General features: G+C 38.1%; 1 protein-coding gene across 1 annotated transcript in view; it reads right to left on the bottom strand.

Annotated features, from left to right (window-relative positions):
* The window catches only part of LOC123875414 (atrial natriuretic peptide receptor 1), a 37,385-nt gene that overhangs the window by 15,168 nt on the left and 6,128 nt on the right, over positions 1 to 16,089 (bottom strand). The window contains exons 3-14 of the mRNA XM_045921226.1: positions 12,780 to 12,863; positions 11,919 to 12,081; positions 11,688 to 11,807; positions 8,890 to 8,999; positions 7,015 to 7,203; positions 6,326 to 6,461; positions 5,897 to 5,988; positions 5,248 to 5,389; positions 4,079 to 4,163; positions 3,227 to 3,353; positions 1,320 to 1,481; positions 551 to 727 (exon numbers count right to left, since the gene is read on the bottom strand). Of these exons, the coding sequence (XP_045777182.1) occupies positions 551 to 727; positions 1,320 to 1,481; positions 3,227 to 3,353; positions 4,079 to 4,163; positions 5,248 to 5,389; positions 5,897 to 5,988; positions 6,326 to 6,461; positions 7,015 to 7,203; positions 8,890 to 8,999; positions 11,688 to 11,807; positions 11,919 to 12,081; positions 12,780 to 12,863 (1,587 nt within the window). The remainder of the gene's footprint in view (positions 1 to 550; positions 728 to 1,319; positions 1,482 to 3,226; positions 3,354 to 4,078; positions 4,164 to 5,247; positions 5,390 to 5,896; positions 5,989 to 6,325; positions 6,462 to 7,014; positions 7,204 to 8,889; positions 9,000 to 11,687; positions 11,808 to 11,918; positions 12,082 to 12,779; positions 12,864 to 16,089) is intronic.

Below are 16,089 nucleotides of genomic sequence, written 5' to 3'. Positions count from 1 at the left end.
TACTAATGTATGCAATGCATAATGCAATTCAGTTGCCAAGCATTTTCTAAGTTATGGTATTTCTACGTACTTACTAGTATTATTAGAAATGTGTTTAACTAATATTAAAGTTAATCAGCAATGTACTATAGCACGTCTGTTCCTATACCTATCTACCTACTTTTGAAAAAACATAGGTGCACAATTATTGTTTATTAAAAAATACTATGAACTAGATTATGCCCGCGACTTTCTTTGCGTGGATTACACCAAACCCTATTTTTATTCTTTCTTTATTTGCATTTTACCCTCTAGATGTTGAATTTTCAAAAATGCCTTTCTTATGGGTTGTCTAGTAGTTTGAGCCGTGCGTTGATAGTTCAGTCAATCAGTCAGCCACCTTTTCCTTTTATATATATTTAGATTATTCCTTTTATATATTACACGAGGAACGGGCGAGGGAAATCTCCTGAAGATAATCGACATCTTCGGACGAGATTGGGTTGTAACCACTAAAACCTATTGGTAATATACCACACATAGGGTTCTCTTAACTTAACCTAGCACTTACCTGTACAATATCATGGACTAGCGAAGTGCGGAAGTTCCAGTCCAGTTGTAACTCTTCGTTGGCGAGCACATCCTTCAACGATCCTTTCGGGCAGTACTCCGTCAGGATGAACATCAGAGGACAATCGACACACGCGCCGATAAAACGCGCTGTGTTCTCGTGGGAGACGTTGCGAGCCTACATAAGAAGATCTGTTTTGAACTACGGAATTCTATTAAGATGAAAGGTGAAAAAGGATTCAAACAAACTCAATAATATTCACTCAAAGTCTTACGATTATTATAAGTATCCTAGCTATAATGACCTTTATTCTGCGAAAAGTCGAAGTCTCTAACCAGAGCCAAAAATATTAATATTTATTCAAGCTCTATAATAGCAGAGTCGAATCTAGGTACCTATATCAGACGATTTAATTACTACCCATATTATAAATGCGAAAGTGTGTTTGTTTGTTGGTTTTGTGGTTTGTCCTTCAATCACATCACAATGGAGCAACGCTCTCTAGCTTGACGTGATTTTTGTGGATGGGTATGGTCAAAAACCTGGAGAGTGAGATAGGCTACTTTTTATTCCGAAAATCAAAGAGCTCCTACGAGATTTTTAAATATCTAAATCCACACGGACGAAGTCGCGGGCATCAGCTAGTCTGAAATAATCCAATCTACGTTAAAGCCAACATATGGTTTGTCTCGTCCTTATCACTTGGATCCATCATCGTAGTAAAGTGCAAAGGTTAAAGAAATTTAAGCTTATAGTTTTTTTTAGTTACCTGTTTTATCTCCCAAAGTAACTTCTTGTTCAAGTCCAGTTTCTTTCTGTGAATCTTTTTGACAGCGACGCGATTGCCTTTGTACAGGCCTACTGTGAAGGGGGACAGGGTGACCGGTGTGCCCAGCGAGCCTGAGCTGCGGGCGCTCCAGCCCAAGGATAACTGATTAAAACATACAGAATCCGTTCAAATGTTTTTTTGGGTTCCGTACCTCAAAAGGAAAAACGGAACCCTTATGGGATCACTTTGTTGTCTGTCTGTCCGTCCGTCCGTCCGTCCGTCCGTCCGTCCGTCCGTCCGTCCGTCCGTCCGTCCGTCGTGTCTGTCCTACCTACAGGGTACTTCCCGTTGACCTAGAATCATAAAATTTGGCAGGTAGGTAGGTCTTATAGCACAAGTAAAGGAATAAATCCGAAAACCGTAAATTAGAATTATTACATCATTTAAAAAAAAATTAAAATTATTATTATGTGTTTAAATATTCAAAGTAAGATAACTATACCAAGTGGGATATCATAATGAAAGGGCTTTACCTATACATTCTAAAACAGATTTTTATTTATTTTTATGCCTAATAGTTTTTGATTTATCGAGCAAAATGTCAAAAAATACCCGAGTACGGAACCCTCGGTGCGCGAGTCCGACTCGCACTTGGCCGGGTTTTTTAACAGGAGAATGGAACTGTGTACAAGAGTATCTCTCGGGATCAGTACTAGAACGTATACCTAATAGTTACTTAACTTTCAATCATACAGGAACGCTAGCAAAAACTTAGCGCTTGTCAATAAGGAATGGTTTGTCCGACAATCACGAATATTTTTTTTTATATCACCTTCATCATTTGTCTTATAGTACGGCGGGTGAGTACCTAATTAAAAAAATCAAAAGGGTATTTAAAAGTACAGCTTAAAAAACATAGTTGACAAATTGCTAATCATAACTAATAATAGTCTAGCCAACGAATACCTACTTATTTCTCACTTCTCAAAAAATTTAAATTATGGAAAAGAGGAATAAATAAAGCTTTCATTGCTCACGCAAAAGAAAGTTATAACTCGATAAGTATTTTCATCTTTAATTAAAAAGGAACCTTTTATAAAATGAAATATAATACTTTTTACGAAATGAAAATGTTATTTTTCACCACTCGCTGAAGCCAGTCTTGTTTTAATTGATTTGGGTGAAAGGGAAAAGATCATAAAAACTCTGTTTACGGCGTATTCGATTCAATTACGTTAATTATATACTAACAATAATAACACCAATTAACTAACAACGTATCAGGCTTTGTAAAGTTTATTGAACACAGAGGTTTCTTTTCTTTTGATATGAAATTCGATAAAATATGTACCTACCAATTAATTAGGTAGTAATATTATTAAAAATGCGAAAGTGTATTTTTTGTTTGTATGTTGGCTTATCAATCAATCACACCACAACGGAGTAATTGAACATCTATGCGATGTAACGTCGTAATTCTTTTAATTTCCTTTAACTGTAGAGCGACATAGGTTACTTTTATCCCAGGAAATCAAATACATCCCACGGGATTATACAAAATCTTAATACCTGCGGACGAAGTCACAGGCATCATCTGTTTACTCATAATTTTTATGGTTGAAATTCCTCGAATTAATTTACGAAACATCCAACAGCAAAAAAAGAGTTACAACCCTCTCCCTTTTTAATTTCAAGTAGGTAAAGTATCTACAAGTATATTTTGAGTTTTTTTTTGTTTAAGTAAGCGCTTAAAGCAAATTAAAACCTCTTCAACTTATTTTTTCTCAGTAAGTATCCTTCGTTCTAATGGTCCCGATGACGACAACTCTTATAGGGATTTTCCTCATTTTCCCGAATCATAGTACGAATTCCTAATGCTTACTCGTAATATAATAGATACAGGATACCTTAAGTACTTCATTGATGCTGTGCAGCGCGGGGCTGGTGCCTAGACCGGTGCCGACTTCAACCAACACTTCCTCGGGCCGCACGCGCCACGCAGTATTGTTCAGCTCTGCCTCGATACGCACTTGCCTGGCACAACGGCATACTTAGGATGACATCTATAGACCGCACTTTGACTTTGCTTCGACATAAGACACTGTCAAAACGAGACAGTGCTATACTCTGACATAAAACCGTCTCGTTTTAAGCCTCAGCAAAGTCAAAGTGTATTCTAAAGATCTCAGCCTTAGACTAAGTAAACGCACTTTGGATGCATTTTCGCACGCATTTGACTCGTTTTCGACAAGTTACGTACTTACATCCAGTCTACGCGCTGTCATAGTATGTACTTGGAAGGTCGGGATTGTTCGTGCGTTTTCGAACGAATTTTACTCGTGCAAATACGTACGAAAACGCATCCAAAGTGCAGCTAGGATTATATTATTATTATTAACACCTTTATTCTGCTGTGGTAATCGAGATGGTAGTAAATCAGAAAAGGCAGTTCGAGAAAGTTTTTTATAATATTTTGTTTTTTTGTAGATTCCAGAACACCCAGATTTCTGTAGATAGGAAGAACGATCGTTTGACGATTATTTTCTGAATATGTAAAATTTAAAAAAAAATCTGACTGACTACTTTTCGATTACTACGGCCGGCAGTAGGTATTGTACTTTATCAAACCAAATTGTATCTTTGATAATGGTAGGTTTTAAGCCGTTTCCTCATCCCACATCTCTTTCTTGAGTTTAGTTAAAACGTAGGTGTTACCTACGTTTTAACTAAACATTGAACGTCGTAGAAATGATACTTACTTGTAGGCAACGCATCCGGCCGTCACAGCCACAGTAAGGAAAACAGCCAGGCCAATAAAGCAATATATCAACACGGCCTGCGCCTCTGAGCAGCGTGAAATGATAAATTTCTGTTTACACACCGATGATCGAACCATTGCTTAGGTACTTTACTCTACCGTACATTACTCTACTCTACAGCTGTTTGTTCCATAGTGGTGTGCGAAATGGCATAAAAAGTACAGTATAAATATAAATTGTTAAAAAAATAATTAAGGTTAGTAAATCGTTAAAACAAAGAAAATGTGAATTGGACATTAGAATAAAATGAGTTAAAATTATTAGGCACGTATAGATATTATATACTCCTAATTGTATGAAGAAAAACAAATTTTTCGAAAAATTAACATGAAACATATAAATCTATGCAAGTGCACAGCGAGCAATGGAGCGGGCCATGCTGGGTATATCGCTCATTGACCGTGTGCCAAACGCCACAATCAGGAAAAGAACGAGACTAACTGATATTGTTTTGAAAGTGTCCAGGTTGAAATGGAGATGGGCAGGGCATGTCTGTAGGACTACAGACGAGCGATGGACTCGTTTGCTGCTGGAATGGAGGCCACGCACCGGAAGGAGGAACGTTGGAAGACAGCCCTCCCGTTGGTCAGACGACATTACCAAGCTGGCGGGAAAGACTTGGAGGAGGCTCGCACAACACCGAGAGGAATGGCGTGCACGTGAGGAGGCCTATGTCCAACAATGGATTAACAAAGGCTAAGAAAGAAGAGAAGAAGAAGATATAAATCTATGCATGGAACGGCATAAAGTAAGTAGTTTTACAAATTAATTTGCTACATTGATGTTGGAAAAATGCACAGGAAGTTTTAACAAATTGTTATACCCAGTGTACTTACCGTAATTAATTAAAAAAGTGAAAGCCAATAACTTGACGCTATTACTTTTAAATATAAGGTAATTTAAGCGAGCGTACACAAAGTTTTTAATTTTTCGTACGGTTTTTAAAACTATCCTACACTGGAAAAATGTAATATTGGTAAATACACAAACAGGAGCAAGCAGAGGAAGAATCGAGATAAATTGAAGAAGACTGCAGAGGAGGCCAGCCCCACAAATGGTCATGATGATGATGACTAAAAGTAAACGGAAAATAGTGTTTTTCAAATTACCTCCTTGACACATAGGGTCCGTTCCAAGGAACCCACAACGCGGCTTATCCGGGGGTGGTCCTCGTTTGCCGCCCGGCCAGTGGATGGCTTTCCCGGCCACAGGCTTGTAGCTACTGTTTAGGCCATGGTAAAAAGCCACAACCTACCAAAATATACAGTGTATTTTTTCAACTGGGACAGTATCGGGAAATCCAAAACTTGAGATGGGTACGAATAAATTGTTTTAGGAACCTTAAGGTTTTTTTTTGTTTGCAAAGTCAATTTTTTGGTCAAGCGTGATTGTCCATAACAATGAATAAAATTAACAATTTTTTTTTGCCGATCGACTCAGTTCCGTTCCCGAAGGGTGCCAATGGAACCCTTTTACTAAGCCTCCGCTGTCTGTCTGTCAGTGGGTCAGTGGGTTGTATCTCGTGAACCGTAATAGAGAGTTGAAATTTTGACAGGGTGAGTATTTCTATTGCCACTATAACAACAAATAATAAAAAATTCAAAATGGCCGCTACTAAAATTAAAATGAGTATGATATATGTACGAGTGACTCGCACTTGACCGATTTTTATTTCAATTTTGGTTCTACCTATAACATGTAGTAGATCTTTTGTCTTTATTAAAAACAGTCAAAAAGGCAAAGTCACTCTTGCCTCACCTCAAATTTTCCAGTAACAGGGTCCAAATCGAAGATGGCGTAGTCGGCATCGCGATCGCCAACCGAATCAATACGCACATGGCCAGTTATACCTTACAAAAACAAAAATACATTATTAAAATACCTAGCAAAAATATCGCCAATTCTGGGGACCATGAATGTATTAAGTAACTTCATGATGCCCGCGACTTTGGCTGCGTGGATTTAGGTTTTTTAAGAATCCTGTAGGAACTCTTTGATTTTCCGGGATAAAAAGTAGCCTAAGTTTTCCCCCTAGATGTAAGCTAACTCTGTATCAAATTTTAATCAAAATCGGTTAAACTGATGGGCCGTGAAAAGCTAGCAGAAGTAGCAGACAGACAGTCAGACACACTTTCGCATTTATAATATTAGTATAGATTATGCACGTACTAGAAGTATAAAACTTACCGTGAAAATCCCGTCCCCACATTCGGCTAGTGATGTTTCGTCCATTTCTGATGTCACCACCTTCCGTCAAAGTCTCGTTCAGCGCCATACCCAACAAATACACGCCATCATAGAAAGCTCCGATGAAGAAATTCACCTGTTACGGTTTATTAAAAACCTAGTTATATGGAATAAATTATTATAATATCGTTTACCTATACAAAATAAGAAAAAGCTGTAAATATCGTAAGTTCTAATCCATTATTTGGACCTACCCAGGTAGCACAAGGTTTATATTTAGGTACTCAAAGGAAAAGGACTCAAAACTACTTATTTCTTTTTAATTTAAAAGTAAACTATTGTTGACCTTTATAAAAATATAAAAATAAAGCTTTTTAACTAAAAAGTCTTACAATTAAAAATTTATATCACCCCCGACAAGTGAAAGCAGTAACTCGAAAAGAGCTGTTAACTTTCAAAAGGCTGAACCGATTTTCTTGGATCATATCTAATAACACTCTCTATCAAGTCACCTTTCAAACAAAAAAACTAAATTTAAATCGATTCATTAGTTTAGGAGCTACGATGCCACAGACAGATACACAGGTACACACGTCAAACTTAAAACACCCCTCTTTTTGGGTCGAAGGTTAAAAATGGGTTTAAGGTTGTTAGTACAAACAAAGGTAGAGCAAGCTAAAAAACTTCACCTCTTCTCCATCCGAGAAAGTGTAGTTATAATGTAACTTGGCACGCGTACGGACAGTGTCTGCGAACTCGTCAAAGCGATCGCCAGTTGGTAGCTTGAGAGAGACCCTCAGTAGAGCCTCGTAGGCGGCTCTCGCAGCTGCATCACGTTCGTCGCCCGCCGCCCACCCGGTCTCGCCCCAGTAACCACCCTAAGGAAAACTGAATGTTAAAGTCGTGAGTAAGGCTAATAAGATCTAAATAAAATACCAATATGCCAACGAAAAACTGAAAAGCTGAAACTTAACCTGACTTCACCGTCACCAACCCATCGCCTACTAATGAGTAGGCCCAGTAATGACTGGGCACGGATCCCCTCTCAGGACGTAGCGAACAAAGATCTCCATCCAACACGGTAGAATATGGTAATGCGACGCGACGTCCAACAAAAAACGCAGACGCATGACACGCAGACAGACAGACGGACGGACGGGCAGACAGCAGAGTAACATTAATAGGGTTTCGTTTTTACCCTTTGGGTACGGAACCCTAAAAAGACTCATAAAGCCCTCCTGCCAGGGCCAAAGCTCTTCTCCCGTGAAAATAAATGATTGCCACGGAAACTTATTAATTAAATATTCGATCAGATAATAGAATAGACTATAAGAGCTTTTATTCCAATAAACTTTTACAAAGTGCTTTTGTTTCATCAAGTGAATCTATCACTGTTTTGGAATGTCCTTCCTATCGACAAGAATTAACAAGAAACTCCGCGGTTGCTCTTTTCAAAAATACGATCGATGCCAAGGTAAGTAATTGCAGCACTGCAGTCTCGCGCATTGCTGGAGCGAGGTAATTGGACATTAGACAATAACCTAATGATAAATAATCGGGTTGTCTTAACAACGGCAGGCATAACGTAAAACAGAAATACAAACGGGTCTCCTGGATAAGGACTGAAAGTCGTCAGAAACTCATTCATTAATAATGTCGGGCGTCCCAGCAGATAGGTACATTAAATAAGTAAATTAAATTAGTAATTACTCGTACTTGCTCTGTGCGTGTATACTGTATATTTATCTCGCTGTCACGTGCCACAAGTTATGATCATTCCCAAAATACAGGTATGTACATAATTAAACACGTCCTCTCCTAAAGTTTTGGATAGTATCTATCTGTTCCGTCCTAGCTTCTCTCAAATGGGATTTTAGAAAATCCTTGTTTAGTGGAAAACGGAAAACGTTAGAGATAAAACCTTTATTCAAAAAGTCAAGCTTCTTGAATAAGGTTTAAGTTGATATTATGTTGACGCTCAGCTCAAACGGCTGGTTCTAGAAACTTGAGATTTTTGCATGAACTTAGGTTAAAAGTTAGGTATTTAACTTTCTTTTACGTAGACCTCATCCCCTGTAAGAAATCTTCTTCAGTACCTAATATAGTGTTTCGCACCGACGAATCCGATAGCTTCATATCGGCTAAATGTTAATAAGTAAAAATTCAGTCAAGTTCACACACAAAGGGTCCCGTACTACAGTACAAGAAATAACACTTTTTTAATTTTCAAGACAGTATTTTGAAAAAAAAAAATATTTGTTGTTTAACTTAAACTTATTATTTGTCGGCAATAGAAATAAATACACATTCTAAGAAAATTTGAACTCTATCTATTACGGTTCACGAGATACAGCCTGCTGACAGACAGACAGACGGACGGACGGACAACGGAGGCTTAGTACTAGTCCCGTTGGCACCTTTTGCGTACGGAACCCTAAAAAAGGAAAATGAAACCTTCTGAAAATGTATTATTTTTCACATATAATAAATAAACATATGTAATTAATCGATATGACAAGTCTGGTTTAGTTTTATTTTTCTAGGCACTTAGAAGAACAACAAACCTGAAATATTTCCACGTCCAAAAACGCCCAGTCTCCACGTGTCATGCCGAGAGAATGTGCGGCCAGCAGAAACTCACGTACGAGAGACCCACGTACACTCAGTATTACAACTGTGGGGAAAAATAAAGCCGTGAGGCATCGTGGGAAACAGACAGAAGCGAACCCTTTGTCAATTTGCATCAGTTATCACTACGTATTTTATAAATCCTCAATAGCTCAAGGGTTAAGGAGCGGACTGAATTCCGAAAGGTCTTCGGTTCAAATCAAAACCGTTGCACTATTGCCTACTCCTAGTGCAAGCTTTACGTTTAGTTATGAGAAACATGCCTTATATTCTTTTTATTTAAAAAAAATACTTGTTGTTGGTTTGCCCTTCAATCGCACCGCTATGGAGCAACAGATCTTATAAATAGGTAGGCTAGTTAAAGATCTGGACAGTGACATAGGCTAATTATTTACGGGAGAATTTCATTCCCACGTTGTTCTTCCGGTTGAATTGTGTTTTACAGTTGTTGTTGGCACTTACGTGAATGATTCTGACATAAATATCTACTGTTAATTTTAAATAGGTGGCATGCTAGTCGTATTGGAATATACATGCCCATAAACTACAACTTCATGTAAAACTACGACTACAAAATTAGTCTACTAAAAAAACACTCAGTTTTCTATCATCTACAACAATCCTTTTCAAAATAAACATTTTAGTGGCTGGCATAAAACTAGTATGAAAGTTATTAACGTCAAGCGTCAAACACATTGGCACGTTTCGCATTATAGCCGAATCACTGAGCGCACTGACTTTGAACTTTGCTCGGAAATCTCTAGATTTCTCCTCAGACAGGGCTATACTTATGTACCTATATTAACCTATTGAACTAATGCTAGTACTAGTTTCCAACGCATTGGAAGTATAAAGCCTAAATTCCTCGTACACTAATGTCGATAGCGTGCGTACCCTACGACGCTGACTTACGAATAATACGCTCGACGAACGTACGCGACCGAGCCTTTTGCTGTTCTCCTTCTAAAAGCGTTTTCTTTCAAAAGGGAAAACTTTTTCTTTTCCGATTTTAAAAGGAATTTTGCAGTTTTCCGATTCGGTAGGTAATCGAATACTTAGGTAAAGGAAAAGTTCTCCCTATCGAAAGGAATCTCAGACTCAAAAAGAGAAAATCGGAAAGAAATAATTTACATACGACTGTATTGAAATACATTTTTACACTACTATAATTTTTTTGTAGTAACATTTATTTATTTTTCCCATTTTATCCTATTTTTAAACAAAAAACAATAAAATAACAAAAACAACAGAAAAAATAACAGAAACACAGAAAAAATAACAGAAACAACAGAAAAAATAACAGAAACACAGAAAAAATAACAGAAACAACAGAAAAAATAACAGAAACATAGAAAAAATAACAGAAACTACTATAATTATTATTAAAAGTAAAATTCACTTTTACAGATTGATACTTACATCTATTTATTTATAAAACACACAATATGTATACCGTAATTGTCTTTGTTTGGAAGAAAGCGAGACCATTCCGAGATTAAAAGAAAACAAGCTTGAAAAAATATGGCTAGCGATGACCTTTTATTGAGATCACACGTAAATAATCTCCAAAGGGTTATAGTAGCACGCTTAAGTGCCAGTGTTTTTCCAAATGTATTTATTATCTCAGTGAGGAAATTGTAATCTGTTTATGTATGTACTATTAGCGACCGCCCGCGGTATCCGTCGACAGTAATATAAATGCCCTTTATTCTCTATGGCGTGGGAATTTCAAAAAATTTAGCTTTAAATGCATTATTCCATATCTTCTTCATTAAAAACATTACAATAGAACATAAACTTAAGAACTGCGGCTCCCGGTTTTGATGCTGTCTATTCCATATCTACGTTATAAAAGCATCATTTCAGCCATATTTCAGCTTTCTAGGTCCAAACGTTTGGGCTAGGCGTTGAGGTGTCTGCCATGTAAAGAATCAGGATTTATTCTTGTGTATTCTGCGAATTGATGTGCACGTGCGGAGGCCTATGTCCAACAATGGATAAATAAGGGCTAGCAAAGAAGAAGAAGAAGATTCTACCTATTCGCACTTCTATTCTACCGATTTTGATAAATAAGGAGTCGTTGGCTTTTTCCTAGTGTTTCATAGTGTTTTTAGGTAATAAATGGTAAACTTTTGGGTTTATAGAAAACATCTATACAATCAAAATAATGTAGCTAATTAATACACTCGTCTAGAATCTAGGCTGATCTCCTCTAATCTAATCGTAAACGCCACTTACTAAGCTTTTGTTACTCAGCACAAATTATAAGACGTTTACGCAGCAACTCGATTATTTTGGTTCACTTCATTTCAGGTAAACAATAAACTTTTCAATTTATTAGTTAGATTACATTATCGGACTTTAATTGGATTTTAATTACAAAGGCGGATTCATGATTAACAAGAGAATGGATAAATTTTCATCTGCTAAGGAAATTTTGTGAAATTCATCCTATTCATTGACACTATTATAGCACAATCACAGCTGAAAAAGCTTTTAGTTTTTTATATCACCCATATATAAATGCAAAAGTGTGTTTGTTTGTTGGATTGTCCTTCAATTACGTTGCATCGGAGCAATGGATCGACGTAATTTTTTGCATGGGTATAGTTAAGGCCTTTAGTAATTACTTTTTATTCAGAAATAAGAAAGAGTTCCCATGAGAAACCTAAATAAGTGTAACCTAAAGCCGTGCGGATGAAGTCGCGGTTAACAGCTAGTAAGTCATATTTACCTCTTGCATACATGCTGACATCCTTCAGAAGTGCTTCGCAGGACTCCCTTTCGTTGCCGTCTAGTTCCCGAACTGCTTTTAACACACCCTCCTTCCTTAGACCCCATTCGAGGCTTTTACCTGTTTTTAAAAATTAATCATTTTCAAAAGGATATTATTTTATTGATTTATTTAAACATCATTATTACTGAATACTACTACAAAGAACGCTAACAATCTGCCATAGCTTACCAACAGTAAGTGAAAACAAATCCGACTTGTCCAACAGCAATGCGACATGGGACCAACCGAAGCGTTCGAACACGCTGGTGAAGACTCGAGGCAGTCGGCACTGGCAGTAGGACATCCGCGTCAAAGTGGGGTACTTGCCCTTATCATTGAACAAGGTTTGCGGCTGCAAGAATAAGACCATAATGAAAACCAAGATATACCTTAAAAGTGCTCTCCACGGTCACTTCAAGTCGTGCGTGAGACGGCCGTTTTTGACAGCCTCCCTGATTGGCGCTGTGGTCTTCTTAGTAGGAGGTCCCGGGTTCGATTCCCGGCAGAGGTTTGGAATTTTATGATATCTAAATTTCTGAGCTGGTCTGGTGGGAGGCTTCGGCCGTGGCTAGTTACCACCTTACTGGCAAAGCCGTGCCGCCAAGCGATTTACCATTCCGGTACGATTCCGTGTAGAAACCAAAGGAGCATGGGTTTAATGAAACTGACATACCTCTACCAGATTAGCCCGCTTCCATCTTAGACTGCATCATCACTTACCACCAGGTGAGAGTAAGTACTATAGATTCTTTCATTGTCTATGCTACTTGACAACAATCAAACGGTTTTTTAAGTTTACAGAAGTTTTCACGAGTTCATCTCCGTTATCAGTTTGCTGGATTTACTATCACACTTACATTAGAGTTTTAGACAATTTTTTAAGTTCTCATATCTCCCAAGCGTATTATACGAGGTGCTACGAGGCTCATTATTTTTTTGGTAGGTACATCTGCACACCGGTTCTAACTTCAGCCTGCCGGAATGTTACGGACATTATCTGAGATCCAAGTATAAAGACATAAAATAAATAATCGTACTAAAGCTACTAACCCGAGTGCCCTTTCGTAGATTTCTCAGTCTGTGCATTCGGCTGACGACGCTTGCTGGAGCTGCCAGCTCTCCTTCCGATGGTGGCTATTAAAATAATAATACGTATTAAACAGACCACGGTATAAAATTGGGTCGTCCTCATTTCAAACAATGATCGGTACTTTGGTTTTAAAATGTGGACGAATGTAGAAGAAACGGCTGTCCAGCGCGGAAATGCAGCCAGTATTCTTGGCACCATTCCACGCGGGCATCATTTTGTACAGTAATAAGATATGGCTAGCTTTAAGATTTATTGTTACACTAGTGACCCGCCCCAGCTTCGCATGGGTCCAATGTAGATACTAGTGTGGTGTCAGTGTGGTTATTTTGTTATATTATTTCAAAATAATTAGACAGCAGCAAATAAGACTTTGTAAATAGAAACTAATTAAATTTGGAATCCACGGACTCTCTTGCCAAAGGAGCGCTGGTAGGCTATTTAGGCATGGCTCTCTTAACGACACGATCAAAAGGGCTCTTGCCACCATAGACGTTCCTGCGCTCATTGAGCCGGCAGGGATTAGTCGGGATGATGGCAAGAGACCTGATGGATTGACGCTGGTTCCCTGGGAACGGGGACGGGCGCTAATGTGGGACGCAACGTGCGTTGACACATTGGCCCCGTGTCATATCAGGGAGACAGTATCAAGACCGGGAGCCGCAGCAGAAATGGCTGAAAACGGCAAGCGGCGCAAGTATGCCTCTCTTATTGAGAGTTCCGTTTGCCGTGGAGACCCTGGGGCCATGGAGTCTTAGTGCAAAGAAATTTTTACGAGACATTTCACCGCGTTTAATAGCCTCATCGGGTAACAGAAGGGCTGGCTCATTTTTTGCGCAACGGATCAGCCTGGCTGTCCAACGCGGAAATGCAGCCAGTATTCTTGGCACCATTCCACGCGGGCATGATTTGTATAGTAATTAGATAAGGCTAGCTTTAAGTTTTATTGTAATATTTAAAAAAAAAAAATTAAATATAATAAATTGGATAAAATATAATTATAATTATAATTTAGTGTACTTATATAAGACATTAACACAAAACAATATTAAATTGAATCACTGTATCTATTGTTTAAAAGACCTAAGCGTACAGAGGGACAGATGGGGGAAGCGACTTTGTTTATACTATGTAGAGATTTCAGAAAGAAAAGAACCAAAGGATCGTTTCAGAAACATTGCAAAACTCCCCCGAGTGAAAAGTTATCGGCTCGTTTGTCGCCGGCGGTCAAGGGTACAAACAAATCAGTGTGAGAGCTGAGGAATGTTGTCCCAGCGAACTTGGCATTGAGTGGAAATGAGATTGGATTGAAGTGTAATGATGCAGGAAAACACCTTCGATTGTATTACGCGTGAATTACTTGTTTTGTTCGTTGGCAACCTGACTACTGATGTTTACTTCTTTATTTTAGTACCTTAAAAAAGATATTTAAAAAATAGCTGGCTAATCCATACTAATAATCCCGACTCATTTCATAAATATGAAAGTGTGTTTACCTTTCAATGGAACCTGAAGGGTTCCGTTGGCACTCTTTGGGTACGGTACCCTAAAACCGCTTCTATTTATACATACATAGGATATATTATACGTAATAATACGTCTGAACTTTTAGCGGATATCCTTATTTCAAGCATTCTCGCAGTCTTTTTCCTTTTATTAGGTAATGTATCATTAACATTGACCTTTAAGTAGCTACCTACCGTCTGCGACGTAGGTAATTAGTAAAACCTAATCACAAACATTAAGCTCATCAGTATTAAGATGTGAACCACGGGACCCAATTGGCAAAGGTTTAAGAGTAATTATACCTAAGCAACTAACTGTTGCTAGCACGCATCTGGATGGGTAATTCTGTTACAATTAAATATCACTTACTTTAACGGTGAAAGAAAACATCGAGAGGAAACTGCATACTTGAGAGTTCTTCATAATGTTTGCAACGTTTTGTAACTCTGCCAATCCGCAGTTGGCCAACGTGGTGGATAGCCTAACCTAACCCTTATCATTCTGAGAGGAAATACGCCATTGACAGGCCATGGGTAGATAATAATTATGATGACCTACTTAGTAGTAGATAGGTGCGGCTACGAGAAGTATTGTGACCTCCCTGGCGCAGTGGTGGGTGCCTTAGTCCCAGGTTCGATTCCCGACAGGGTCATATGGGAATTTATAATCTTTGATTCAGATCTGGCCTGGTGGAAGGCTTCGGCCGTGGCTATAATTACTATCCTACCGGCAAAGGCACTTCTTGAAAAAGGAAATGAATCACTTTATTCAATACAACGAATCGACGCTAATTCCTCTAAAATAAAATAAAAAATCTCCTGAATATTGGAGTCAGATATTTCACAATTTACAAAGTTTAAAAACACCTCAAATTTCCACCCTGCAAACTCATAAAACTTGGACGCCCGAGGGAAATTAATTAGTTATTGACGAGGATTTTAAAAAGGAGTTTCAAATTAACTAGGTGCTGATAAAACGCTTAGGAATATTAAAATGTATTGAGAGGAGTTTATTCGCAGCGCGCTCTAAATGAACGTAGTTAGATTATTTTGTCATTCAAAATTAATGAAGACACAATGTAGAAATCAAAATCTGTCTGTGGTTTACAAGATTTATGTGAAAAAGTGTAATTTAAAACCTACCGGTCTCCAAGGTTTACAAGAGCGAGTGTGACTTTAAAACTGCAACTAAAACTTTGAAACGGTGTCACTTTTTTTTATCTTTACATTTTTAAGGAAAGCTGGCAAAGCTTAGGGGAACATCTGGGACAGGGGAATATAACTCACTCATGTTTAACATGAGTAACTTCTCTAAGAGCCACCGCAGACCTACAATTTCAAGTTGAGCGACTATCGAACAACAAAATCGCGAACTTTCACAATTTAATCGGCCAACTATATTGTATCGGTTGTTAGACGCAGACTAACGCAGACTAAATTGATTTAGTCGGTGACAGTGTTGCTAGCGCGGTGACGTTTGCGTGAAAATGCGGAAAAAAAGCTCTCATTCCCATATTTAAAAAAAAAGTTGAAAAAACTTTAACCCGACTACGGAAAAATTGAGACAACCTGAACCCAACTTGGTACAAGTAAAATAAACTAAAAAGAAAGAAACAAGATAGGTGCTTAGTGCTATCATCGTCTTGAGTAAGATTCAACACGAATGCCGTGGTCGTGCGTTGTCGGTAACGCACGACAACATTTTTTCAACTTTTTTTTACTTGAAACTTTTCCGTTTTAATTAGTCTATGATGCGACGACTAACCGA

The sequence above is a fragment of the Maniola jurtina genome, chromosome 20 (genome assembly GCF_905333055.1).
Source record: "Maniola jurtina chromosome 20, ilManJurt1.1, whole genome shotgun sequence".
NCBI lineage: Eukaryota > Metazoa > Arthropoda > Insecta > Lepidoptera > Nymphalidae > Maniola > Maniola jurtina.
Note: the sequence above shows the minus strand (reverse complement) of the source record. Positions and strands in the feature narration are given on the sequence as shown.